Here is a 27,990-nt window from a genome sequence, read left to right as displayed (position 1 = left end):
CCGAGTGTGGGATGTTATAGTCACTCCCCCTGATTATATGACGGATTCGTTCAGCGCATGAGCTCCCAATTGCCTCCCAAATACAAAAGTTGAACACTGTTGTTCTTCTGCTACCAGTAGTTCTATCTACAAGAGGTAAGTTTGGTGTTTGAATCTCTGCACGTTCACGTTGTGCTTGGATTTTCGTATTTTTGCAAGATTTCATAGAGTGCATGCTTTCCGGGGAAATTCGAGAACAGAATGTATACCATTTCAAGCCAAACTTGATAACCGTTGAAACAAATATTTTTTAGCTGAGATCTGTACATTTTTCAAAGTACTTCTCGTTTTTTGAGAAGAGTTCGTTTGGGTTAGTAAAAAATCCTGCAATTTCTACCTAAACCATATTTGCATACAGGGTGTAACAAAGTTTTGCGAAAAAATTTAAGGGGTGATTCCTTGCCAAAAAATAGTGCGGGTTTGTCATATGAAATTTTGAACAGCACCTGCTTAGATACAGCTCCCAAAAGATGCTGAAAAGCAAATTTTATTGTTTCTTTAGAAACCAGAAAACTGACGGAAATGAAAAAAGTTTAGTGGTGTTCCCCTTTAGTGTCAGCATGATATCTGCCTACTAGGTTCGAAGATAATTCCATAAGTCGTATAGGCATACGACTCACACTACGCACCTGTTGATAATTTTTTTCTCAAAAACCATTACTTTTAGCAAGAAATCACAAGAACCTAATTTTTCAAAATTAATTAAGCTATCTGAAGTAGATTCAGTGGTATAATATGAATAAGGAAAAAGTTTCTTGCGAAAAATATATTAGGGGTGGCTTTTTCTACCCCAATTATAGGGGAACACCACCAAATTTTTCCTTTCGATTGCTTTCTCGATCTCATAGAATGTCCGCTAAATTTTATTTCGTTCAGTTTTCTGGTTTCCAAGAAAAAAATGCTTTTGACGCTATTTTTGACCCTTAAATTGGACTATTCAGTTAAAACCTGTATATGCATCAAAACAGATCAAACATATGGCCAATATCGTGAATTAGGTATATTTCAGTTTTCAGTATTTTTATGCGAATGAGTGTATACAGGATCAATACTGTTGGTCAAAAAACTGGAAAATTTTGGACAATTGGTAAATTATTTTTTTATGCAACAAGTGTGTGAAGTGGAGAAACTTTGATTTTAATAATAACAAATATTTATTACTAATTTGTACCTCAATAAAACAATTCTACTTAATACTAATTACTTCTAGATATTTTGAAAATTATTTTTACCTTCATGCTTAGATTATAATTTCCGATCTCCACCTTTTTATAGAATCTGATGCAAGAAAAATCGTCATAGTTTAGATATAACATTTTGATAATATAATTTATTATGTTACCACAATGTTACGGTATTGAAAATACGTTAAAAAATTTTTTGTCGATCCTTAATAGTCCTTATGGATAAGCTATTTTTTCATTCAGGTATTTCTGAAATACGAGGTTCTACAGGGTGAGTCTTTGATTCGTAAAAATATTTCAACAGTAGATTCTTGAGGTAAAAAACACTTTTCTTGTGGTGTGTGTAGGATTTCCTAAAAGACAATTTAAAATTATTGTCATATATACAGGGTGTTGGAAAACAAAGATATAGACCAAAGTTGCAGTTTTTTAAATGTAACACCCTATATTTGACCTCAAAAATGGAATGGCAAGCTCAAGTTATGATGAGTTTTTTCGGATTACTTTATAGCTCAGAAGCGCCCTTTACGAGATAATGGCCAAAAATAGAAAATATGGAGTTTTTTTAAATAGCAATTAATGAAGAAACTAGTTACGCCAGCGATACAGACAAAAATTTTTCGAGTGACAAGTTGGCTATTCCTACATATAAGAGAAAATTTCAACAATGGAATATACAGAGTGATCATGATTAATTCTCAAACATCAACTACAAATAATCGTCGAAAACTTTTATATTTCAAATGGCACACCCGGTATTTCTATATCTCGTTAAACGTAAAAATTAATTTCGAAACAATCTTCATAAAATTTTTCTACATCTAAACCTGATAGTTTCTGAGCAATTTTCGATTTTTAATGCAAAACTAATAAACCATTTTCGCAATTATCTCGTAAATGGTCCTTCTAAGGTATAACGTGATCTGAAGAAAATCATCATAATTTGAGCTTGCCATTCTATTTTTGAGTTCAAATACAGAGTGTTACATTTAAAAAAGTAAAACTTTGGTCTATATTTTTGTTTTCGATGACCCCTGTATATGACAATAATTTTAAATTGTGCTTTTGAACACCCTACACACACCACAAGAAAAGATTTTCAAAATATCTTTATTTACTCCCTCAAAATGAGCGCCGCGTCTGGGGGGGGCCAGCCGTTATAGTTTTTCATTTATTCGATGAATTTTGAATCATCAATTCCAGGTAATTTCTCGACAAATGGAGTATCTATCGACGAATAAATTCCGGAAATGAATTACAATAATTGAATGGATATTAAAATCAATATTTCATAAAATAGGAACACACTTTTTTTCACACTGTTCATCCATATCAATATCAATTGATATTCAATATTTATTGGTTCAATATCATTGGTTCATATTCAATATCTATTGACTGTGCTTACGCCATTTTGCTACCAATAGATTCTGACAAGATTGTTCAATTTGCTTGTTTGAGCGGTTATTCCTAGAATTAAGGGTGTTATAATTTTGCCCAGATATCTGTTATTCATGATCAACAAATTGTCTGTTATTATATATATAACTTCCGATGGATAAGAGCTTGGAACTATAAATATCCAGGATAGTTATGACCATGTTCATTTTTTCCCCAATATTAGAGAAAGTTCCGATCTAATTGAGTTTACACTTAGTATATTATAGTTGTAGAGTACCGATACGAAGACTCTGAAATACGAACTTCTCTGTGTTCGTATCACTAAAAATTGAAAAAATTGCATTCATGAAACAATTCGCCAGATGACACTCAAATTTGATCACGATCCTTCAAAACGTTATTTCAGAGCCAAGAATAAGACATACCATTATATTTACGTAAAGTAGGGCTTCCTGCCATACAGACTGCCTGCTGTACACAGCTGACAGTACAGTTTGTCCTAAGGAATTGAACCCTCATCGCAACGAGTGGCCCAACAAAATATTTGAATCTTCAGTACTCATAGAATTCTATAAAAGAATTATTCTACATGTTTCGTTTGGGATACACATTGACCAATAAGAACCAAATAAAAATTATATGTATTATGCATATGTAATTCATTATCAAAAAATAATAATAAATTATTTACAATTTATTTAATCAGCAACGTTCCGAGAAAAAATTCTTCTCTTCTTCAGGCCGAAATGACAACAATGGTATGAACAGAAGAATATAATATCGATCTTAATATGAGGACAATCAAGTAACTGAATTCAAGAACCAGCAGAGTAACAAATAATGAAAATCGCAATATACGAACAAAAACAATGAAATCACAGAGACAAACAACAATGATAAAAACTATTCAAAATAAAATAAACAAACTCACCCTTTTTAATTAATTAAAAATCATCTGAAGAATTCAAACACGTAAATCATTTAAAAACAATAGACCATTACGTACCATGAAAATACTAAAAATTCAAAGAACCCAACTCTTGAAACTTAGTTGGACGCTATCTAATGAATATTTGAACGTTTTGTGAAAGAAAATTATTCTTCATATTTTCTCGTGTAATGCGCCGTTTCCGAGTAATTTGATGTTCAAAAATAAAAAATATCTAGGATATTTGGAAAATTGGGAACTTTGGCTGAATGCAACTGTGTTTGAAAGATCCATATATGTGTAGTCTCATAGAATTTTGTTTCTCCAGGAGTAGCACAGCTCATTATGAAAACTTAAAAAAGCTATATCTTTCGAAAAAAAGTGTTTCTTTTGACCTCAAAAATCTACTATTAAAATATTTTTACGAGTCAAAGACTCACTCTGTATATAGCACCACAATTCAAACAACTAACCCTATTTACCAAACCTGACTGTCTCACTATCTTTCAAACGGGAAAATAGGCTTTTAACAGTTTTTTTATAATATGATACCACAATAGTAAATGTTCCCTTCATCAACCTAATTAAAATCTGGTTCAATTTAGGAATGTAGATCAATTCATAATATATAAAACTCTCATATTCAGAAACATTTTCAGTGTCGAGGGTACACAAGTTGGGCGTTTGGAACCATAAAACACTTTTTGGATTCCATTTTGACATCAAATAGTCGCTTTTTGTTTGAAATTAATTGAATAAAATGATGCATCAGACAAATTTAATCCTCTAGTTTCAAAACCCGACAAATCCAATTTTGGTGAAAAATGAGTTGGATATGACAATCTATTCTAATCTCAATTTTGGTAAAGATTGATACTTCGAAATACAGCAAATCCATATCAAGTTGAAATCAAATACCTACAAATACAGTGGTTTAATTATATTTCTATTATAGAACACTTTTGTATTTTCATGTTTATTGAACTAATTTCAAAATAATACGCCATGATTGTTTTTATTCAAGTTTTGAAAGACAGATTCTTCTGAGTGAGTTGCGAAATCCGACAAATCCAAATTTTGATATCAAAATCAGTTTTTTGCATTTTACCAAAATTGGATTTGTCGGATTTCAAAACAAGGGGACTCAATTAAGAAATCTGTTCAATTCCCGTGATAATTGAAGTTTTTTAAGATGTTTAATGCAGAAAACTAATGTAATGTTCCGTGGGATGCCATGGGTTTAGAAAACAGGTCAGTTTTTATACCACCACCATCTCTTATTAACAATAGGTCCAATACCTATCTATCTACTTCCATCTCATGGGTAAATTGGAGATCCTGATGGAAGCTGTTGAAATACGAACAGTATATGAAAGCTCAACATAGACAGAACGAATTTGTTTTTGTTCGTATATTGCGATTTTCATTATTTCGTTACTTTGCTGGTTCTTGAATTCAGTTACTTAATTGTCCCAATATTTAGATCTATATATTCTTCTGTTCATACCGTTGTTGTTATTTCAGTCAGAGGAAGAGAATAATTTTTTTCCCAAACGTTGCTATTTGGATAAATATTAAATAAACTGTTCTTTAAGACGGAAACTGTGTACCTACTTCATTATTTTTGGAACGATACATCGTACATACAAGACAACTTTGAAACCGTTTTTCATTGAAATCTTGCACATGAATGAAAATCTATAGTGCTCTAGGCTACCGTGGCCAATATTGTAATAATTCATGGTGCTTCTACTGTAAGTAATCGTTACCTCTGCTTTCGCCATTTTGCAATCAATAGATTCTGACAAGATTGATTTTCATCGCGCATTATCATTCTGTCCAAATGTCTGTAATTTTGGAATATTGGTCTGAAAATGGAGCCAAAAAAATTAGGTTGGCCCCATTCGTGGTCAATTTTGTACGTCTGTCCGGCCGTAGCCACTCTAACTTCCGGATATCAAGAGTGATTTATGTTGTTAAAGCATTACAGAAAACGTTTTAAGTGTAGTGCGATAATTAATTCATCAAAAGTTAAGGTTACCATTTAAAAAAGTGAGCAATCCTTTACTCTCCTAAAGGTGCATGACAAATTTCTAAATTTTACATGAAAAGATGTATAATTTATAAATAAATTAAAATAATAAAATAATAAATTAAAATTGATCGATTCGACATTTTTTCTACAAAATAGTACATACAGAAGATATGGAATTTGTGCGTTACTCGAAATATGCGATTATAGAGGTAAAGGAGATTACTTTGATACCTATCATTACCTACATCAGTTTGTCTCAAATATGTAATTTTAATTCGTTTTTCGTTCAGAAGATTGAAATGCTATTTTTGAAAATAAGCATATTTCTTTGGTTGAATCCTTATCCTTTTTTGTACTTCATTCAATGTGGGCTATTTATCCTCCTGTAGTACAAGTACCCTAGTAGTCACAGTATTCTGCCCAGAGGTAGTCAGTATGTTAAAAAAAGACTCAGAAACACCATACACATGCATCTATCTTTCTAGCTTTCGACTTTTGTCATTTGATTATACTCTATAATATAACTTTGAGATTTTAAAATACTGAAGAAAGAGTCGAATGACCTCTTATGAATATATTACAACTGTTTCAAACTGGAATTTGATATTATTGTATTTCATTACGACCAGCCTGATGTTGGCATAGTTGCCGAAATCAATAGCTGATTAAAAAAAAATAGAATAAAACCAGTGTATCATGCATTGTATTTCTCCGTAAGAGAGCTTAATCTCTGTGAATAATACATTGTAGGAAAATTAACAGCATGCAGATAATTTATTGAATTTAATAAATATTTTTAATACTCAATACGGCGTATTAAGCCTCTTTTAATTAATCCCCGAATAAATAAAGGGACCTACAAAAATAAATTACCTTTGAAGGAGTTACCTGTATCAATTTTCCCTCCAACAATGTTTTATTCTATCTGAACCTCAATTCGAAGTAAGCAATGCTGTAATAACAACAGGACATCAATGTTTCGGGGTCAGTTTCTGATTATTTTATTTTCATTGCAATTGAATTTTGTTCGTAAATTCCACACCGAAGCTTTCTGAAAAGTAAAAAGGGATCGTAACATTGATTGGGTGCATTCTTCAAACATCGGTGCAGAAGAATATGGGGGTGAATGGTTGTGATAGGTTTATTATTTAATATTTGATTTCATCCTAGAATATAGATACAGTTGTGTAGAAAAAAGTTTCGTACAGAAGTTTTTTTGATTCGAAATGAATTTTTCATTCTCCTGAAATCCTTTAACTTTCTCTATTTGACATACATTACACCTACATTTGACGTATGTTATCAAAAATTAAGTATATTTGCAGTAACATTCAGCCTATTGATTTATATCACCTTCTTACTCTTCTTTTGTTCGATATTGTTCAAATATCGAGTAACCTCAGAAATAAAAAGTGGTGTTGATTCAACGTTAGTTCATATCAAACATAATATTTAAAAATAAAAAAAAAGGTTATTTTTAGATACCTATATCTCACAAACGGTTTTATCGAATGAAATGAATTTCGTAATATAGTGTTTCATTTATTTGATTAATCTTTTTCGAACACAAGATATCACCCATGTCTTCTAGTTTTCTCATTATGAGCATTACGTACCATAAAAATAACAAAAATTCGGAAAACCCAACCCTTAAAACTAAGCTATCTAATGAATATAATGAATGAATATTTGAACGTTTTGTAAAATAAAAGTATTCTTCATATTTTCTCGTATAATGCGCCATTTTAGAGTAAATTGATTGAAAAGTACCTGTAAAATTTGAAAAATTGGGTGATTTGGCTGAATACAAAACTGTTTAAGATCCACAGATGTGTAGTGTCACAGATTTTGCTAGTTATACTGGAGGTTATTTTGTTCTTTTAGGGTGGCACAGCTCATTAGTAAAATGGGTGTATCTTTTTATCAGGACCGAATCGGAAAAAAATGCTATGGAAAAAAAGTGTTTCTTTTGACCTCAAGAATCTACCTTTAAAATATTAGTACGAGTCAAAGACACACCCTGTATAATGTATTCAACCAATATATAATCAATCACAGATATTAAAACAACTGTTAACTGAAGCGATTCAAGTCTATTGTTTTCATTTTACGCTATTGCAAGCCGAAATTCACGCAATAGATGAGTGCGTTAGGGAAAACTTGAGAGGAGAACATAGTGGCAAAAAATGCGGTATCAGTATAAAACAAATAGATCTGAGAACGCATTGGATCTACCTTCTTTTTATCGATAAGAGGCAATCAGGCGCTATGAAGTGCAGGAGTCTCTTCTGTCCTCGAGTTCTGTACTCTTATCTTCTGTTGATGTTAATAAAACTAGCGACCTTATATCAATACAATAGGAGATGGTGGTGAATAGGTAAAGTTTTCGGGCTTTAAACTGCCACCTAGGCCGACATTTCGAAAAATTATATTTACATCATCAGGGCACTGAAAGAAGTAGATTTACCTAAACCAGAACAAACAATTCGAACAAAAAATACAAACATTGAAAATTTTCTTTCAACAACAATAGCATGATTAAGGTATAAAAAATATAGGAATTATAAAAAAAAATTATGAAATGAATTATCCAAAAATTATACGTGGAACAAAAATATTTTTTTTATATATAGTAGGGGAGACGAGCAATAGGTGGAGACAATCAAAGAGAAATGTCACGAACATGGTCAGGTTTTCTTCTTAACTCTACTCAATAAATTATGGTACCTACATCTTGGAAAGGTCCTGATGTATATCAGATCTGGAAATCTGGAATTGGTGGGATGGTGCAATTTTAGGGTTGCTAATAGGAAGAATAACTGAACGTTTGTGTTCTTCAACCCTAATTTTTAAATATCTGCCAGTCTGGCCGACATATACCAGTGCACAATCATCGCAACTTATCATATAAACAATGCCCGAAACTATGAAAACCGGAGTTACATACGGATGAAAAAATTTTTGCCCACAGTGTTTTTATTTGTGAATGCTACACGCAATGACGCAAATCTTCAGTTTTCAAAATCTGCGTCAGCCTTTCCGACAAGGATTCACCGAAAACTAATCCATAGAATTGCTTAGAGACATCTTTTTTTGATCAATTCCTTAGACGAAACAATGGCCGGAAAACTATTTTTGAGAAGTATATAGATCTAACATATTCCAAGTTCTTTCTCCATTGTACCCCATCACTATAAAAATTGCTTTTCAGGTATCATCTTTGGAGAATTGTATTTAAGCCGGGACTGTTCAAAATAAATATATGAAAGACTCACACAAACTCATGGCAATAGTTTCGAATATAGTGCAGGAAATGTTTTGCGTTCATCATAATTCAAAATTCAAGAATTCAGTTCAGTATTTCCATGTTTTACGGTAATTCGGTATTGATAATAAATAGATTATAAACTCCACTAATACTACCGAACTATATAGATAATTGTTCATATCGGGCATAACTACTACAAATTGATTATTGCTAATTAAATATTGGTTCAATTTCACCTTTTCATTCATAAATTATGAAATATTCCGCAACTGCAATTTGAAAATGACTAGATGAAATTAAGTCAGCACTCTGTTTTTTGTCTTCTTTCATGAATTAATCTATATTAATCACAGTTTCATTAGATCTTTCCTAATGAGTACGAGACTTTAGCGGCTAAATTCATGGTTTGTTTATTTTAGGGGATCAATCCTGATCATCGTAATGGTGAAATAGTTGTCCCTCATATAATTTCTCGTTTATCCAGTTACTGAATGATATATTCGTACATCAGAGCAGCTTGGGCAGGGGTAATTTGATGTAAAATATGGAAATATATTCGATATTTCGATTGAATCAAATGAGATAAAGCTTACCTACATATAACGGGTTTTCAAAAAAAAAACCGCCTACTAGGTTATGATATTCTAGGGTTGAATCACGTTCAGACAACACATCCATTATCAAAATTTCATAATCCTTTTGATGTTAAACATTTTTGAAAGCAAGTTATAGCAAACCTACCGCAGGTTTTTACAAAACTCATTCAACAGTTTGACAGTCACTTGGCTTTCATAATGAATTCATTGAAACCTTTTCATTCCTATGTACACCATATACAGGGTGAGTCTTTGACTCATACAAATATTTCAACATTAGATTCTTGAGCTCAAAAGAAACACTTTTTCCTATACCATTTTTTCCGATTGGACCTTGATAAAAAGATATAGCCATTTTAAGTTTTCATAATGAGCTGTGCCAACCCTGGAAAAACAAAATTACCTTCAAAATAACAAGCTTAATCTGTGACACTACACATCTGTGGATCTTTTGAACAGAGTTGTATTCAGCCAGAGTACACAATTTTTCAAGTTTCCTAGATACCTTTTAATTTTTAAATATCAAATTTCTCGAAAACGGCGCATTATACGAGAAAATATGGGGAATACTTTTATTTTACAAAACGTTCAAATGTTCATTAGATAGAGTCCAACTCAAGAGTTGGGTTCTTTGAATTTTTGGTATTTTTATGGTACGTTATGGTCATAATGAGAAAACTGGAAGACGTAGGTTACATCTTGTGTTCGAAAAAGATTAAACAAATAAATGAAAAACTATAATATATTCCGAAATTCATTTCATTCGATAAAACCATTTGTGAGATAGAACTGAAAATGACATTTTTTTATGTTTATTTTCACCCTGTACCTATATCGTAAAAGTAGTTCCTATGTAATTATTGAAAATCATTAAATGAGTGTACATGGACCATAATTTGATGTAAGGATGATGATATTACGATAACTCTTATAGTTGGATTATCGATTGAAAACAAAGAGTGAAGCTCTATGTTTTTTTGCGCCCGGTTAGGGAAAATATTTTGGTTGAAACCCCACCTGAAAACAAATCTATTTCGCTTAGCTTTGATCATAGACATATAGACATGCCCTTTCTATCTATGCATGAAATACGGTCAAAAAAAGTGACAGAGAGGAACGCACGTCGGGAATGCAGTTGTCTCTTTCTAGAATATTGATTGGTCCACACTCATCTCTATGTGAACAAAAAAGAGAAGGTAAATGCCCGACCATCATTTCTCTCTTTCTATAAAAAAAGCCAACTTCATGCTGACATTGCTCAGTCCATGTCTCTATGTCTATGGCTTTGATAGATCTAATGGAGGTTATTTTTTTACGATCACAGAAACCAATTCCCACCATTTTTTTTTTTAATTTTGTGGTTATCAGAAGAAACAAAAAAGTCTATTGAAAAAAAAATAGAATTAAAAGTTTCTCAAGCAGTTGATTAAAACGCTGAAATACGTTAATTGAGTTCAGATTCTACTTATTTACGATAATAAAATTGAATATTTTTCTCCAACCCCTTAGCCGCAACCTCATCCAACTTTTGTTTTCAAATAGTTACTAACATGTCACATTTTTTTAAGTTATTGGTTGAGAAACTATTAATTATTTTTCCAAGAGACTTTTATGTTTCTTCTCATAACCGCAAAATTGAAAAAACAAAGATTATGGTGGGATTTCAGACTTATGCCCAACCCTCTGTATATTTCAGAAACGTACCCCAAAGACGAGCAGGAATTGGCGTTTTCATTAAATTTTTTCAAAAATGCTTCCCTTGTATAACCGACTTCCTATACGCTACTCATTCAATTCAGTCGGATTTACGGGAATCTTGTTATAGCTTCCGCCAAACATTCCCAATCTCATCCAAACGTAAGAGTTTTTCACTGACTCCCTTTTCGTTGGAGGATCTTGGACCTTTAAAATTTGAAACAAAGGGAATAAAGAGATTATTGGGAAATTATGAGCGAACTCTGCAGTATTACTGATGTATTTTTTCCACCCTGGAAAAATAAAATATTCAAGGTTGATAATTTTTGATTTCCCATTATTTTTAATATTCCCTGATCAGGCAAATACTTTTTACCATTTATCCAGATTCAGCATTCAGCTGAAAACAGTCCTCTCGAATTCCATAGGAAAAACTCGAGAAAATTTTCTATGGAAGTCCAAGTTTCTCTAATCAAAATGAGAAGAGTTCCCCAAGTAAAAACCCTATCGAGTTGAAAGCGAGAGTAAAGGTTATGATACATGAGGGAATAGTTTCTGAGATACAGCATCCTTTTGCAAGTTTTTTTCTATTTTCTATTCATACGATCTCCACGATAGTTTGCACAAATCTTCGTATCGGTACTTTTTAACTGATGACTAAGTTTCAATACAATAAGATGCTTTTATTTCCAAATATTGATGCCCATGACTCTGGAACTCTTGAATGGAAATATATTATTCTTCGAACTATACAGGGTGAGTCTTCGACTGGCACAAATATTTTAGCAATATATTCTTGAGGTCAAAAGAAACACTTTTTTCCTCTACCATTTCTTCCGAATCCACTCGGTTTAAAAAATGCAGGCTGTTGAAAAACCATAAAAAAATGTTATTTTTAGTTTAATCTCACAAACGGTATCATCCAATGAAATGAACGAGCACAAGATATCACCCACGTCTTCCATTTTTCTCATTATGACCATTAGGTACCATAAAAATGCCAAAAATTCAAAGAACCCAACTCTTTAAACTAAGTTAGTGCTGTTAAGAATCATCTACAGGTTGAGTATTTGACTCGTTCAAATATTATAACAGTAGATTCTTGAGGTCAAAAGAAATACTATTTTTTCGTACCATTTTTTCCGAATCGGCTCGGTCTAAAATATACAGGCTGTTGAAAAACCATAAAAAATGTTATTTTTAGTTTAATCTCACAAACGGTATCATCCAATGAAATGAACGAGCACAAGATATCACCCACGTCTTCCATTTTTCTCATTATGACCATTAGGTACCATAAAAATGCCAAAAATTCAAAGAACCCAACTCTTTAAACTAAGTTAGTGCTGTTAAGAATCATCTACAGGTTGAGTATTTGACTCGTTCAAATATTATAACAGTAGATTCTTGAGGTCAAAAGAAATACTATTTTTCCGTACCATTTTTTCCGAATCGGCTCGGTCTAAAATATACAGGCTGTTGAAAAACCATAAAAAATGTTATTTTTAGTTTAATCTCACAAACGGTATCATCCAATGAAATGAACGAGCACAAGATATCACCCACGTCTTCCATTTTTCTCATTATGACCATTAGGTACCATAAAAATGCCAAAAATTCAAAGAACCCAACTCTTTAAACTAAGTTAGTGCTGTTAAGAATCATCTACAGGTTGAGTATTTGACTCGTTCAAATATTATAACAGTAGATTCTTGAGGTCAAAAGAAATACTATTTTTCCGTACCATTTTGTCCGAATCGGCTCGGTCTAAAATATACAGGCTGTTGAAAAACCATAAAAAATGTTATTTTTAGTTTAATCTCACAAACGGTATCATCCAATGAAATGAACGAGCACAAGATATCACCCACGTCTTCCATTTTTCTCATTATGACCATTATGTAGGTACCATAAAAATACCTAAAATTCAAAGAACCCAACTCTTTAAACTAAGTAAGTGCTGTTAAGAATCATCTACAGGTTGAGTATTTGACTCGTTCAAATATTTTAACAGTAGATTCTTGTGGTCAAAAGAAACACTTTTTTTCGTTGAAAAACCATAAAAAAATGTTATTTTTAGTTCTACCTCACAAAAGGTTTTATCGATTGAAATGAATTTAGAAATATAGTTTTTCATTTATTTGATGAATCTTTTTCGAACACAAGATAGCACCCACGTCTTCCAGTTTTCTCATTATGACTATCACGTACCATAAAAATACCAAAAATTCAAAGAATCCAACGCTTGAAACTAAGTTGGGCGCTATCTAGTGAATATTTGAACGTTTTGTAAATTAAAAGTATTCTTCATATTTTCTCGTATAATACGCCGCTCCGTTTTCGAGTAATTTTATTTTCAAAAATTGAAAAGTATTTGTGAAATTTGAAAAATTGGGTACTTTGGCTGAATACAACACTGTTCAAAAGATCCACAGATGTGTAGTGTCACGCATGAAGTTACTTATTCTGAAGGTAATTTTGTTTTTCCAGGGGTGGCACAGCCCATTATGAAAACTTAAAATGGCTATTTCTTTTTATCAGGGCCAAATCGGAAAAAATGGTTGGGGTCGCCAAACATACTGTTTTCCGGAGTACAATTTTAAAATCTTTATTATGAAACTTGCCAAAATATCAAGTTGAAGGAGGAATTAACTCGTCGCCGAGTATATTTCTTCTTCTTCTTACATTTTTGGTTTTGGTGGCTTGCACGTTAAAAATAAATTTATCCAAGAAATGAAGGGTAGCTCATCGTTGAATGTTTCACATTTTCTGTTTTTGGATAGTTAGACAGATAGCTACAGAAATCGTGCAATACCTTTTTTCAGTTCGGTCCGACACCCTCAATCGCTATATAGCAGGAATTGAATACTCGTGATCTTAATAGATCAGATTACCTCTCAGGTAATCGTGATACGAATAATAAAAGGAGATATTCCAAAGGACAGAACAACATACTTGAGATTTCTCCAGTTTCACCTGAAGAGCATCTGCTTAATTTCGGCATTTCCTTCGGAGTTGTCCGTTCATTTTCGTTTTGCGGAATTTCCCCCGTTATTTATTTTCTGAAAAAAAAATGGCCAAGAATTATCAATTTCAGAATCATCCTTGGATATACGAAAAAAGGGAACGTATATCAATCTGACAAGAAAGAAGGTGGATCAGGAAGATTCACCACACTGAAAGTAATATGTGAATATGAAAATTTAATATGCAGGGCGCTAAAATGAACGATGAATGCTTCCCTGTTTTCTGATTCACAAGGTGATGTGAATAGAGTTTGAAATTCATGTATTTAGATCGAATACGTCATTCAGTAGCAATCTGAAAAAATAATTAGATGGGAGTACAAGCAATGTTTCCAAATTAGAACAAAACAACCCGAATATTGTTTCGATCAATTCGTTAGCTGAGATGATAAAAATTGTTATCTGGAGCAAACTTCGTTCGAGTTTCATTAGTCAAGCTCCAATACTTCTTTCTCGAAAACTATCTGGGTAAATTTAATTGAAGTTGGCTGATGAATAGAGTACCATCCGACAGTGGTGTTCCTAGCTTCTGGCTCCGGGGTCAAAAAGTCACAGGTAAAACGAAACTAATTTTTTTTTTCTAGAAATATGTATTGCCATAATGAAACTTGATAAAACACATTTTATTGCACCTTTTACTCCCAAACTATCGAATGAGTACTGAAAATTTGCTGTAAACGAATTGTTGTGCAAAATTTCGTGGACATCTTGCTAGTAAATAGGAAAATTAAAAAGTAATTCTCTGAAAGAAAAATCTGGGTCAAGAAAACTGTTTTGGAATCAAAAACTTGTTTCCATCTTGATAGGACCTATATACTCTGGGAAAATAATTTTTCTGGGAGCTGAGCAGTTTAGGTCTAGCTCACTACATGGATGTGGTCCACCCTGAACAAGAGAGCAAAAACTTCTGACACCACGCCTTCGCCTGTACTTTTTTATTCCATATGTGTAACTCCGTAATCTAGCTCTTCCTAGTAGACATTATAAGATCTACATGAGACAATATTGAGGACACATTTGTGAAATTCCCAAACTTCGTAATGTTCCTTGATCATTCGAGCAAATATTAGATGAGGGTTCTTTAAGGATGATAAATTCCAGAGTTTCCAAGTGCCACTGTGTACCCTTATGAATTTACTGTATGTATATTGATAAATATGTTCATCGTGAGTGTAAAGAACATCTTCCGCTTTGGGTATTATGTCTTCTAACCACTAGCTTATTTAAATAGAGAGTATAGTGTCCCAACAAAAGGGAGAAAATTTTAAGACCAAACTGGCTGAAAAGTGAAAAATTTCGAGAGACCTTAACTTTTTCTGTTCGAGAGGGGACAAAACAGGGAAACATATAAATATTCTTGAAATTACATAATTAAATTACACAATTTTTTTCGTTACGCTGATAGTTAGTGTAAGATCATCGTTTTCGAAAATAAAACTTTTCTTCATATTTTCTCGTATAATGCGCCGTTTTCCAGTAATTTGATATTCAAGAAAAATATCTGCGAAATTCGCAAATATGGGTCTGTTTGAGAGATCCTCAGATGTGTAGATATAGTATCATAGATTGTGCTGCTTGTTATCAGTTTTCAATTTTATTGCCATTAGGTATATAGACGGTATAGCGATTTTTGTTTGTTAACTTGGAAACGTTTGAACGTTCGAAGAAAATATCATTTATTTTTATATACAGGGTGAGTTAAACATGTGTTTGATAAATAAACTTATGGCCCAAAATGCATATTAAGAGAGATATATTTTTCCAAAGTTAATGAAATTGAAAAAATTTCTCCGCATAACTTCTAAACGGTGAATGCCATCAGATTGAAATTTCGTGCATAAATGTATATTGTTAGAATACATTTTTACATTTATTACACTTCTACATTTCTGATATCATTATGAAGGGTGTTTTTAGAGGGTGAGTCATGATTTTTTTGGGACAACTTCTTTCGTTTTATTCGTTTTGGTGAACAAATAGAAGCATTCGATGGAACGAAAAAAATTACATGAAAAAGATACTCTTATACAAATACAAAAAATTGAACCGTTTTCGAGATATTTGAGTTTTTGTAGTAAGTAGTAACATGATGTCAGCAGATTCATTCTTCGCGAGATTCATATCCATGACAAAAACACAAATATCTCGAAAACGGTTCAATTTTTTGTTTTTGGATAAAAGTACCTTTTTTATGTAATTTTCTTCGCTCCATCGAATACTTCAATTTTTTCACCAAAACGAATTTTTTAAAATTTAATTAACTCTGGAAGGATATATTTATCTACTTCAATATGCATTTTGGGCCATGAGTTTATTTATCATACTATATGTATTTTTCAATGTTCTATCTCCCCCAGAAAGTTTGGTACACATTTTTGACTCATACTGAATATGAAAATTAAAGCTTTGAATAGGTTATATTATATGTTATATTCGAAGATAAAACGATAATCAATGATTATATATTGTATATAACCGAATGGAAAAAGTGTATTTGTTTTTTCTAACATAGTAGTAATGGGAAAACTTCACTGAACATACTTAAAGGAAGAAACGAAGAAAAACTTCAGTGTAAGTTTTGCTGGGGTGTGATCAAACATTCGCATCACATGGAATGTTCTCAGAAATAAATTTAATTTTTGGAACACAATTCCGGCTTTTAAAAAACTATGGGGATCCAAGATTATTGACGACGTGCTCAGTTTAGTGGCAAATGCTTATTCTTCTCGATACGACAGCCTGTACTCTAACTAACAAGTGGGTTTAGTGTAATTTGGTATCTTTTACTGAAAGTTTGTTCGAATATTTTTACACAAATTAAAATATTTCTCTCAAGGATCTCCATCTTTTAAACAAAAACTGATAATTACAATAATAACAATAACAACAATAATTTATTCATTTTGTTAAATCATTGCAAGAATGAAACACAAACAAGTCAAAAAATATACATAGATAATATAAAAAGACTATCCAATAAACATGGTGAATTTGTCCAAAAGTTACTTGCAACGACTTCTCAGGATGTAAAATGTATAAAGAAATTTGAACTTCACATTCGAGTGGATCGGTAATTGTTTTATCGAAAAAAAAAATACAATCGCGATAAAAAGTAATTTGAACAAACATGTCAGAATTCATTGGTCGCAAAATGGCGAAAGAGAGTCAACAAGTGTAGATATTTGAGTACAATGACGAAGCTCTCGTTCAAGACCAATCACGCGAAAACAATCAATTTGTAGCCTGCAGAAATTATTTCTGTATCAGATATGGCTTTTGAGAAAATATTTCGTTGATGTCAATTTTTTTATTCGAAAGCTCTAAAGAAAACAGCAACTGAATTCCGAAATGGAGAGACAAACAATTTTGCAAACATAACATTCGGTTCGTGAATAATTTCATTCATCCAATTTTGACCGGAATTGTTTTGGTAACCTGTTCATATGTACAGATCAGCAATTTTCTCATGAGCAAAAGGGGTTCCTGTATATCCATTCTGAAGGTAATTTGAGAATAAAAGCTTAGTGTAAGGGTTTTCGCACAAAATTATTTCACATATTAGGATCTTCTCACATCCTCAAAACTCCAAAATGGTTTATATTTCTTGCGTTTTCATGTAGAAAATGAGAAGGATAATATTATTCTGGAGTTAATTTAATATTATATTGAATTAATTCATTGAGGTGGAGAAGAAATTAAGTTTTATTATTTGAACACTTCCATTGTAAGCACAGTTTCATACTCACTACTGCTATGGTTTTTCAATAATAATTGAAATTCTATAGTTTCCAGTGTAAACTGATAAGGAGCGACTGCTTTCGGGAGTTGAAAATTGAAGAATAAATAATAAGTCTTTGGTGTTTCAAAAAATATTTGGGCTAGACACAAAAAAGTGGAATACATAATGTAATAATTCGATGTTACTCGAGAGCATACCTACTCTTTTTTTCATGACATCAGCACGATTAGTTTTTTGGACTGAAAGTTTGAGTATTGTATTACCGAATTCGTACTATCATAGAAGTAAAAAGAATTTTTTTGTAGAAAGAAGTTCGGAAATAGCAATTGTAGAATTGGCGTCTTACTTTTTGAAAAAACTGCTCTGCATTTATCCTTCACCACAGAATAAATCGACGAGTTCCTCTGGAAGCTTTGATACAGCCATTATCTAATTTCTTATCATGTGAACAATCTATATAAACTGAGCATAAACTCATTTGCATCGAAATAATTGAAAAACTTTCCCAACAAGGATTAGCTGAATTCGGTGTTATCGATATATGAGTACATAGTATAAAGTGAAGATCTTTTGTAAAGTAGTCTTTCTAGTTAGGTACTCTTTGTGTATTAAGTTTGAAGGTTCAACAGTAGGAAAAAGATTGCGAATTTTACCACTGGTTTGTTATTTCCGGTGTTTCTTCGATCAGCTAGGCCATTTTTTTTTCAACTATACACATGTTAGGTAAAAGTATGCCCAATTTTCTCATATACTTTCGAAAATATCTTGAAAATTAAAAAAAAAACATTATATTATATTATATAGGGTGGTCCAGATCGTAACCAAGAAATTTTAACCACGTATTCTACATCAAAAATAAGCCCTAGTTTGTCATATAAACATATGTCGAGAAATGTTTCCTCTCCGAGATACGAGGTGTTAAAATTATAGAAAAAAAAATGTTTTTCATTAATAACTTTCACATTGCTTGAAATGTTTTTATGAAATTTGAGACATAGGTTTTGAGCGTCAAGGAACACTTTTTGAATAATATAATTTCTTTTCAATTCTACCAGTAGCGTCCGTACTGCAGCGAGACTGAATATTTTCAGAAAAAAATGATACGCCACTGGTTTTTCCGACAATGAAAATTACTATTTAAATCCTTATTTAATTTGGAGCAAATTCGGTCTCCTGACTTTTTGCTATACGAGGCACCGTTTCCGGTTAAAAAAATAAAACACATTCTCATGCATGAAGAAATCGCCAAAATTTGATATGGTAGGTACATAATAATAATAATAAGACCGTAGTAAGCTTTTTATTGCTATATCAAATTTTGGCGATTGATGAGAATGTGTTTTATTTTTTTAACCAGAAACGGTGCCTCGTACAGCAAAAAGTCAAGAGACTGAATTTGCTCCAAATTAAATAAGGATTCAAATAGTAATTTTAATTGTCGGAAAAACCAGTGGCGTATCATTTTTTTGTCTGAAAATATTCAGTCTCGCTGCAGTACAGACGCCACTGGTAGAATAGAAAAGAAATGATATTATGCAAAAACTGCTCCTTGACGCTCAAAACCTATGTCTCAAATTTCATAAAAATATTTCAAGCAGTGTGAAAGTTAGCAATGAAAAACTTTTTTTTTCTATAATTTTAACACACCGTATCTCGGAGAGGAAACATTTCTCGACATATGTTTATATGACAAACTAGGGCTTATTTTTGATGTAGAATACGTGATTGAAATTTCTTGGTTACGATCTGGACCACCCTGTATATCCCTTAAGATCAGATTTTCTTTCATACCTCTCATTAATTGCGCAATTGATTCTTTTGGATTTTCTTCGGAAAATTCTTAGCAATCTTAGCGAAAAGGAAAGAAATTAGGGGTAATACCGTACCAGGCAAGAAAATTATTTCTAGGAGAGGATGCTCAAAAAAAAAGTATTCAAATAATAGACCAAACGAGTTCAGTTCCTACGAGTGATCATCAGAGGAATCAATGAACTAACGAATTCTAGGACTTTTGTTTGCTTTTTCTGTATGCATTTCCTTGAATAGAATTCCGAAGGAATAGCTTTCATATTTTCTTATCCCTCATAAAAAGACGAATCCAAGACATAACATGTATGGTAAAAATAAAAGGTTAAACCCTTCGGTATACAATACTCGATGAATACTCTCCTCTTCAATTTTCATATGAGTTGCTTTTCAATAAAAACTCATCAAATGGGAATTTATGCTTATTCAGAGAACTGTTCGGATGATGTTTTCCTAAGCTTTCATTTACGTAGTGGACGTTACACGAAAACCGAAGTAGGGGGACGATTGGAATTGAAAAAATACAATGTCGATAGTATTCCACGTTGCGAAGAATTTCATTTCAATAGAATCCACCTTTTCATTGCGATTCAATAAGTCTACGTTCCTCAGTTACAAATCGGATGTCCGTTGTGTTGTTTTGTAGAAATGGTCAATTAGGCTTCATTATTTATAAAGACGTAGTAAGATGGAGTAGAAGGTAGGGGAAAGGTGCCCAAGACGATCCCCTTAAGCAAGAATTTACGTTATTCCTTAGTTTCTTCGTGTAGCACAAAAATGAAAACGTCTACTCCTCTTAGAAGCATCCATCTTTCTATTGTCCTACCCGAAATAGTCGGTCACACAAGGATTTTTGAAATATTTTCGATTTTCCAAAACGTTACTGAAGGATCATATTATACACCCTGGTGTTTAAGATGATCCCAGGGACCCCATTTTCTCAATTAGCTCCCATATTTTCAAGAATGAAGTATGTGAATCAAATATCTGTGGAGGTTGTAAAATAATTTTATTGGGTATAAAACATTATAAATTATCAAGTGGATAAACAACTAAAAATGAACATATAAATAAGGTGTAATATCACAAAAATTTGAAACGAACATGTATTCTTAGTGGTGGTTTCAATGCACCACAGAAAAAAGTTAATTTGAGATCCATTAAAATATTCAAAATTTTCTGAAATAACAAAATAAAGTACGAAATTTCTCTTTTTATTGATCCATACATTCTAAGCTCCACGTCCTTCATATGGCTCACGAGCTTGGTTTCTTGTTCATTAGTGGAAACAGTTTTTCTCACTCCCAGATATTTTACTGCACCACGAGCTATTTTCTTAATTTATTTAGTCCTTCGTTTCAATGAAATTAGCGACACTAAAAACTCCCTACTCGCTCTCTTAATTGCTATTCCATTTTAAATAGCATCAATAGCACTTGACATTGATTCTTTGGACCATAATTCCTAACTGAAAGATCCTGTAAAAATTTATGGGTATACCCTTCTGACGATTATTAGACCCCAGAACAGTATGTAAAAAATTAAGGTGTAAAATGATGACAAAGGATCATCTTGTACACAAGTTGAGGGATCATCTTGCACACAAGTTGAGGGATCATCTTGCCCCAAATTCAACTTTTTCATTCAGCATTAGCTATTCATTCATTCATTGCTGTATCCCGTTATCGGGAATTAATCCACAAAAAGACATAAAAAAGAACAGACTTATAATTTCTTGGGGCTAATTGCGACTGTGTGCCCTCCTGTGACTGAAGAGACCCAACCGTGACCTACAGATCCTTCCACACTCCGGGCATGGATAGTCACCAATCATATCTGGCCGCCGCTGTATCCTTCTCGAGTCTCCATTATAACTGTGTACCAAAGACTTCCACTGTGACCTGTCTAACGCTAGTTGTTCCCAGTTATGATTGGCATCAACTGATTTTAGGGATTGATGTAGTATATTCTTAAACCCCTTATACTGGCCTCCTGGTTTCCGGGCTCCCTCTGCCAATTCGCCATACAGAGCTATTTTGGGGAGTCTTGTATCTTGCATCCTCAGAATGTGGGCGCTCCATCTGAGTCGGGCCTCGTTGAGTCTCAATTGTTGTAGGTACAACTCGCGCGTTGTTAGACTTCTGCATTCGAAACTTTGTGGAACCATCTGATGCGCATTATCTGCCTTAGATGACGCTGTTACGAAATAATTATTTCTGTTCCATACGTTGTTTTGAATTAATAAACTTAGTTGAATTTGTACAATTCATATCAGAAGTTAATATGAACCAAAATTCAATACACAATCATAGCATACACATTTCAGTTACTTTCAAATTATTTACAGAATTAAATCCCAATTAAAAAAAAACTTCACTGAGGTATACAAGACCTGTATGTTAGTCCGTCAGTATAGTTTCTTTATAATTTCTTTATGATATGGTCTCTTCATAACTCAAAATACAAATTGATTAATGAATGAACAAAACACTCACTGTAGGTTTCTTCAAACTTTGACTTTCCAAACAACAATTTGACAGTCACGCGATGCCCAAAATGAAATCAAAAAGACCTTTGCATTTCTGAATATATTGAAGGGGTGGCCATTGAGAATCTTTGAATGGACGTATTATAAAAGTCATAATTTCCCCTAAATGGACTTTTCATGGAAGGGGTACTTCCTACATACAACAATTTAAGTGGATGAACAGTTCTCAATTGACTTGCAGTAAAATGTTCATTGCACATGGTGTAGTCAGTAGTATTAGGTTTGTTCGTAGAGTGGTTCACAACGGTGAATGCGCCCCTGAGCGCTAGCCTATTATGTAGGGTGAGTTTATGACTCGTACAAATATTTTAAGAGTATAATCTTGAGGTCAAAATAAACACTTTTTCCTATACCTACCATTTTTTCCGAATGGGCTTGGTTTAAAATATACAGGCTGTTGAAAAACGATAAAAAAATGTTATTTTAAGTTCTACCTCACAAACGGTTTAATCGAATTAAATGAATTTCGGAATATAGTTTTTCATTTATTTGATGAATCTTTTTCGCACACAAGATATTACCCACGTCTTCCAGCTTTCCCATTATATACCATAAAAATACCGAAAATTCAAGGAAAGCAACTCCAACACTTGTAACTGAGTTGGACTAATTAATATTTGAACGTTTTGTAAAATAAAAGTATTCCTCAAATTTTCTCGTATAATGCGCCGTTTTCGAGTAATTTGATGTTCAAAAATGAAAAATATCTGTGATATTCCGAAAATTGAGTACTTTGGCTGAATGCAACTCTGTTTAAAAGATCGACAGATGTGTAGTGTCATAGATTTATATTGTTATTCTGAAGGGAATTTTGTTTCTCTAGAGGTGGCATAGCTCATTAAGAAATCTTAAAATGGCTATTAATATTTTTTCATCAGGGATGAATCTAAAAAAATGGTATAGGAAAAAAGTGTTTCTTTTGAATTCAAGAATCTACTGTTGAAATATTTGTACGAGTCAAAGACTCACCCTGTATAGCCTTACATTAATTCGTATACAAGCTGCAGTTTCTATTTATGGCATGCATTTTCTCAGCTTTATTCTTATGTTCCTACGTACAAATTTCAGCATGGCGCTGCATCATGTTCTTCTCATTTTCATCATCATTGTGCTATGGACTAACATAGCGAGCGTGCAGGCAAGAAGAGGAGAAGAAATGGCAAGAGAATTCAGGAGAGGTGACGATATGAAAGAGAGGAGGACAAGAAAATTCGATGAAATGATACTATCAACTGCAAGAGGTTATGGAAAAAGAACTAATGGGCAATTGAGAAAGGAGTGAGTACTGGTATTGAGAATTGAACAATGAATATGTATACATATTGTGGATTTTGAAAACGAAAGGGACGAGATAACAGACAGAACGAATTTATTTTGAAAACATTTTGGAACACGTTGATTTTTGATTTGAGGGGGAAAAATTCTGAGATAATTTGTCTGCACGCCGTTAACATATTCATTTAAATTCACAACCATATCGCTTCAACCCTTTGGTGTCAAAACACCAACCCCTAACTTTTGATTAAGGAAAAAGGGGTAAGTGATACCTCATTTGAAAGGCCTTTCTATCCTGAGTTCGGCATATTTTTTTCCATTTAATCTATTCGTTTTCCAAATATTTACATTTAAATTTTGAACAACAATTGTTTTCCAATCAAGCATGCTGTGTGAATCAATCGAATTTTTACTTAGTTATTTTGTTTTGATGTCTAGTATATGACAGTTGACCATTATCATCGAAACCACAAAATAAATTTGTTCAATATGCGTTTCAAATGAGGTATCACTAAGATGTCTAAAACACTGGTGTGTGCACTTGTCACTTTTGGCAAGCATCAACATTTCAGAAAATCGGGGATACCTTCTACCAAAGGAAGTTCAATGATACTCTCTCGTTTTATTTTGTTTTGCGTTGATATCGAATGTCGATAAACGAGTTCAAAATATGAACTGGTCCATTTTGCCAGCTGTTAAGGAATATTTGTGCTTTACAGTTCAATTTTCGTTGTAAAAACAAATCTGTCAATATTTCAACACTATCGAATAAGGGTTCGAATGAGGATTTACTGTTCTTCTTCAAGATAATTTCTGTTTGATAACTTGAATTCGTGAGGGGCGTAATTCAATATGATTTTAATAAAACACAGTTGATTGGTCACTATATCTACTGAGGAAGAATATTTGAAGTAACAGACTCGAATAGATTTATGTATTTCTGATTCTCAATAATTGCTCACAATTCACATTACGTATTTCCAATACAGTTTTTTTGAAATTTTGACGAAGTTTCCATGAAACTTAGGTATATTGGTCCCGTTCATCTGATTTGGTTGTGCTTTAAATTCCCACAACACCGAATTCTTAGCTGTAGCTCTTGATTGTTCATACAGAAAACTGAACTTACTGAACGACATGTTTAATAAATGAATGTTCTACACCCCTTTCTCGAAACTAATACATTTTCACACACCAATAATCGCTTATAAATACAACATATTCGTATATCGTAGGAAAGTATTCAAATTATTTTCAAATATCAAATGACAATGCTCTGTCAAATTCTAAACAGCGCTACCTACAGTGGGAAAAACGAAACTGATCCCATATCCCCACGAAATTAAAGACAAAATCGAATCAGTGAATACACCAGAGTTTTAGACATCTTAGGTATCACTTATACCATCTTCCCTATTCAAAATATAGTGGTGGGCTTGTTACACTGAGGATTGAAGAGATACGGTTTTGAATTTATCCCAGAATTTGTGTATTTATTAACTGAGAAAAACGTCGAGATTACCATCAAGTTTCACAAAACTGTGACCAAACACCGATTTGGCAGACATTCGGTTTCCAGAATGACATCACAGATATATATCTGTGATGTCTGTGATACCTTATGATATGATAAGGTATATACAGGGATAGGTTCGGTTTCATCAGCAAAAAATTTTAATACTGGGTGCCACTAATACGGTTCGTACCGAGTAGTTTGAAACATAACTTTCTTGATGTTAAATTTTCCAGTACAAACTTCATGTGAACTTGAACAATTCCCCACAAAAAGGTGCCATTGGTAAATAAAAACGGTTTGTTGGATTATTTCGATTTCAAATAGATGACCCTGTATCTTGAATACAGGCGAAAATTTTTTACTGAACAAAACCAACTTCTTTTACAGAATTCTATTTATCCTAGCATCAGGGCCACCTTTTTGAGAACTTCGAAATCGGTCAGAAAAATTATCCTCTCTTTCCTGAAATTTAAATTTTTCCGGTTCACGTTTCAAGAAATGTCAAAACATTTCCATTTCCGTTCACTTTTATTTTGCCCGAATCCACAAATATTAAGTATTGAGAATTATAAATAAAAAACAACAATTAATCTCCTGTTGATGAAAATTGATCGATTTTTGTATAAAATCTTATTATTCCTGCATTTTCCCGTAATATTCAGTTGCCAGAGCATATATCTGAAACTGAGCCTATCGCATTGAAATCTATGATAATTTCCTCTACCATCTATATTGGGGTATAAAGTGAATATTTCCTATCTTCCATCAGAAAAATTTTACGTTTGATGGAAACCTTTTCCTATGCAACATAAGTTTGCTGGAAAATTCAATTTGCCTCACATGATGTTGCTTCGCTCCTAGAAGTTACTTTCTCGATTGCCTTCACCGTGCTTTCTTCTCAATTGTGGAAAAAGTAAATTGATTTTTTATGGAATGCTCAATGTCCCTTATTCACTTTTGGTATTTGGTTTACAGGAATTATTTTCAGTTACAAAAAGTGGCACATTCACTTATAACTCGCACAAAAGCTCCTTTTAAAAGCTTCTGAAAGTTACTTCGTCTTAGGAGAATCAGGAAAACAACACAGAACATAATTGATCTAAATATAAGGGATTCTGTGGATATTCTGTAAGCACATCACGTTGAAATAACCGCAGCAAGTTGGACAATTCTTTTGTTGTGTTCGTTATAGTGTTTATCTATGGCTCGTTAGTAATAGTAATAGTATTTATTAATTCTCACAATGATTCTACAAGTAAAATAAAAGGAGCGTTATTGTCGGGACAAGGTTTATCTTACGGAATATTTTCAGAAAAAGTCGTAAGGAAACAAAAAAAGACTTTCCTTCTTCCTCCGATAGATCGAGCAATCATAGAGTATATTTTATGTGGATTTTGACAATTGCTTGAACTTATTCTGGAACACATTTGTCCAGGTTTCGCGGAATTGAGTTATAAGGAAAAAGAAGATTCCTTAAAGAAGAAATTGAGGCTGGGTTGTCGAAAAAAAAATAATCAAAAAAAAAACCTATAAACATGGCCTTGGAAACGTTTCGTTTTACTGGGTGTTAAAGTTTCAATTTTTGGATTGGTATCAAAATATGTTTCGAAAACACATTCACCGAATTTCGATCTGTCCAAATAATAATGAGGCATTCAACACAGCTCACTAACTGCATGGATTTTCATGCTAATTTCAAAATCAAAATCATCAACAGATACAAGAAAACTGCAGGAGACCAAAAGGATTAGTACTAGAACAAAGCTTCTGTTGGCACGTCACATGATGTAAACATTATAATATCTTCGCTAAATTTGAAACCTTAAAAAATATTAAGAACATTTTGGTAGAACCCCATTCAACGGAGTTCGACGTAAACTTTACTCATACATACGAATGCATGTTCCTTCAACGAAAAACTGTAAATCTTCCAAAATAGTTATTTATGTACCAAGGACGACTACTGCAGTCGAGCCTGCAAATTGATAGCCGAGGCGCAGCCGAGGATATAGACAATATAGACAGTTTTGTGATGAGGTGCATATTACATTTTTTCGTCGACCTCACATACCTTTATGAAAGTAAGAAGTTATCAGTTTTATGGCCTCATCTAGGTGTCCGTAATTGCCAATTCCCTGAGCTCTGATGAAGTGTTACTGTTAGCCATATCGCTATCACTATCCATTCTTGATTATACAGAACACTAACATTCAGACCACGTACCTAATTCACTGGTGAAATCTAGCCGATTTCGTAAAGAATTAATTCGACAACATCAAATGACAGTTATTGTCACAGGCACTTGTTTTCATCAAAATCTGTATTCACAAAATTGATTCAACCGGGATCTAATATATTGTTAGTGACGAACAGCCGGACGAAAAGTGAATCAGGACGAAAAGTACTACAGTTTTGTTCGGGTCGACGAAAAAAGTCATTTATAATTTTACATGTACCTTTTAGTCTTAACACTCTTGAGTCATTCCGCCTTTATTGCGTTGAGAAAGAACTAATATACGTGCAACCCTTTTCGCAATGGCATAAGTGCACTTTAATAAATGATATTACTTCAGCGGTAAATTTTTGGATAACAATATCCTCCGAGTTCTCCTTCGTGCTTTCATTTCTGTTTGGTCATTCCTGAAATTAATTTTCCGCATTTTTCAGCTTTCTTCTGGAATGGATTGCAATGGAAAGAATGAGGGACTTGGGATATCCAAGATATGTGATGAACAACGCCGAACTCTCGCCAGAATAGATCTTTTCATCTCCTTTGAATTCTCTGATTCATATTGTTTGGAATGTTGTATCCTTTACTAATGTATATTACAGACTAATGTAAATTGATTAAATGATATATTGAGAATAAAACGAATATATTAGATATAGAAGATGCATTTCAATTATTTTGTTTTTACTTTGGAATATTCAGAA

General features: G+C 32.8%; 1 protein-coding gene across 2 annotated transcripts; it reads left to right on the top strand.

Annotated features, from left to right (window-relative positions):
- The first annotated feature begins 13 nt into the window (after positions 1-13).
- On the top strand, positions 14-27,941 carry LOC123319414. 2 transcript variants are annotated; one of them, XM_044906376.1, is made up of 3 exons: positions 14-135; positions 23,334-23,543; positions 27,724-27,941. In XM_044906376.1, exons 2-3 carry the CDS (start codon positions 23,335-23,337, stop codon positions 27,812-27,814), a joined length of 300 nt encoding a protein of 99 aa, XP_044762311.1. In that variant the 5' UTR covers positions 14-135; position 23,334; the 3' UTR covers positions 27,815-27,941. The 2 variants fall into 2 exon arrangements, with proteins under 2 accessions (XP_044762311.1, XP_044762303.1); XM_044906368.1 differs by lacking the exon at positions 14-135 and adding an exon at positions 14,577-14,727.
- The last annotated feature ends 49 nt before the right edge of the window (positions 27,942-27,990 follow it).

The sequence above is a fragment of the Coccinella septempunctata genome, chromosome 1 (genome assembly GCF_907165205.1).
Source record: "Coccinella septempunctata chromosome 1, icCocSept1.1, whole genome shotgun sequence".
NCBI classification, from domain to species: domain Eukaryota; kingdom Metazoa; phylum Arthropoda; class Insecta; order Coleoptera; family Coccinellidae; genus Coccinella; species Coccinella septempunctata.
This window is presented reverse-complemented; position numbering and strand designations above follow the sequence as displayed.

Excerpts from the sequence above, each read along its gene's own strand:
- LOC123319414 (XM_044906376.1), top strand. The coding sequence starts at position 23,335 with ATGGCGCTGCATCATGTTCTTCTCATTTTCATCATCATTGTGCTATGG. Across the intron at positions 23,544-27,723 it reads AATGGGCAATTGAGAAAGGA|CTTTCTTCTGGAATGGATTG; the intron begins GTGAGTACTGGT and ends CGCATTTTTCAG.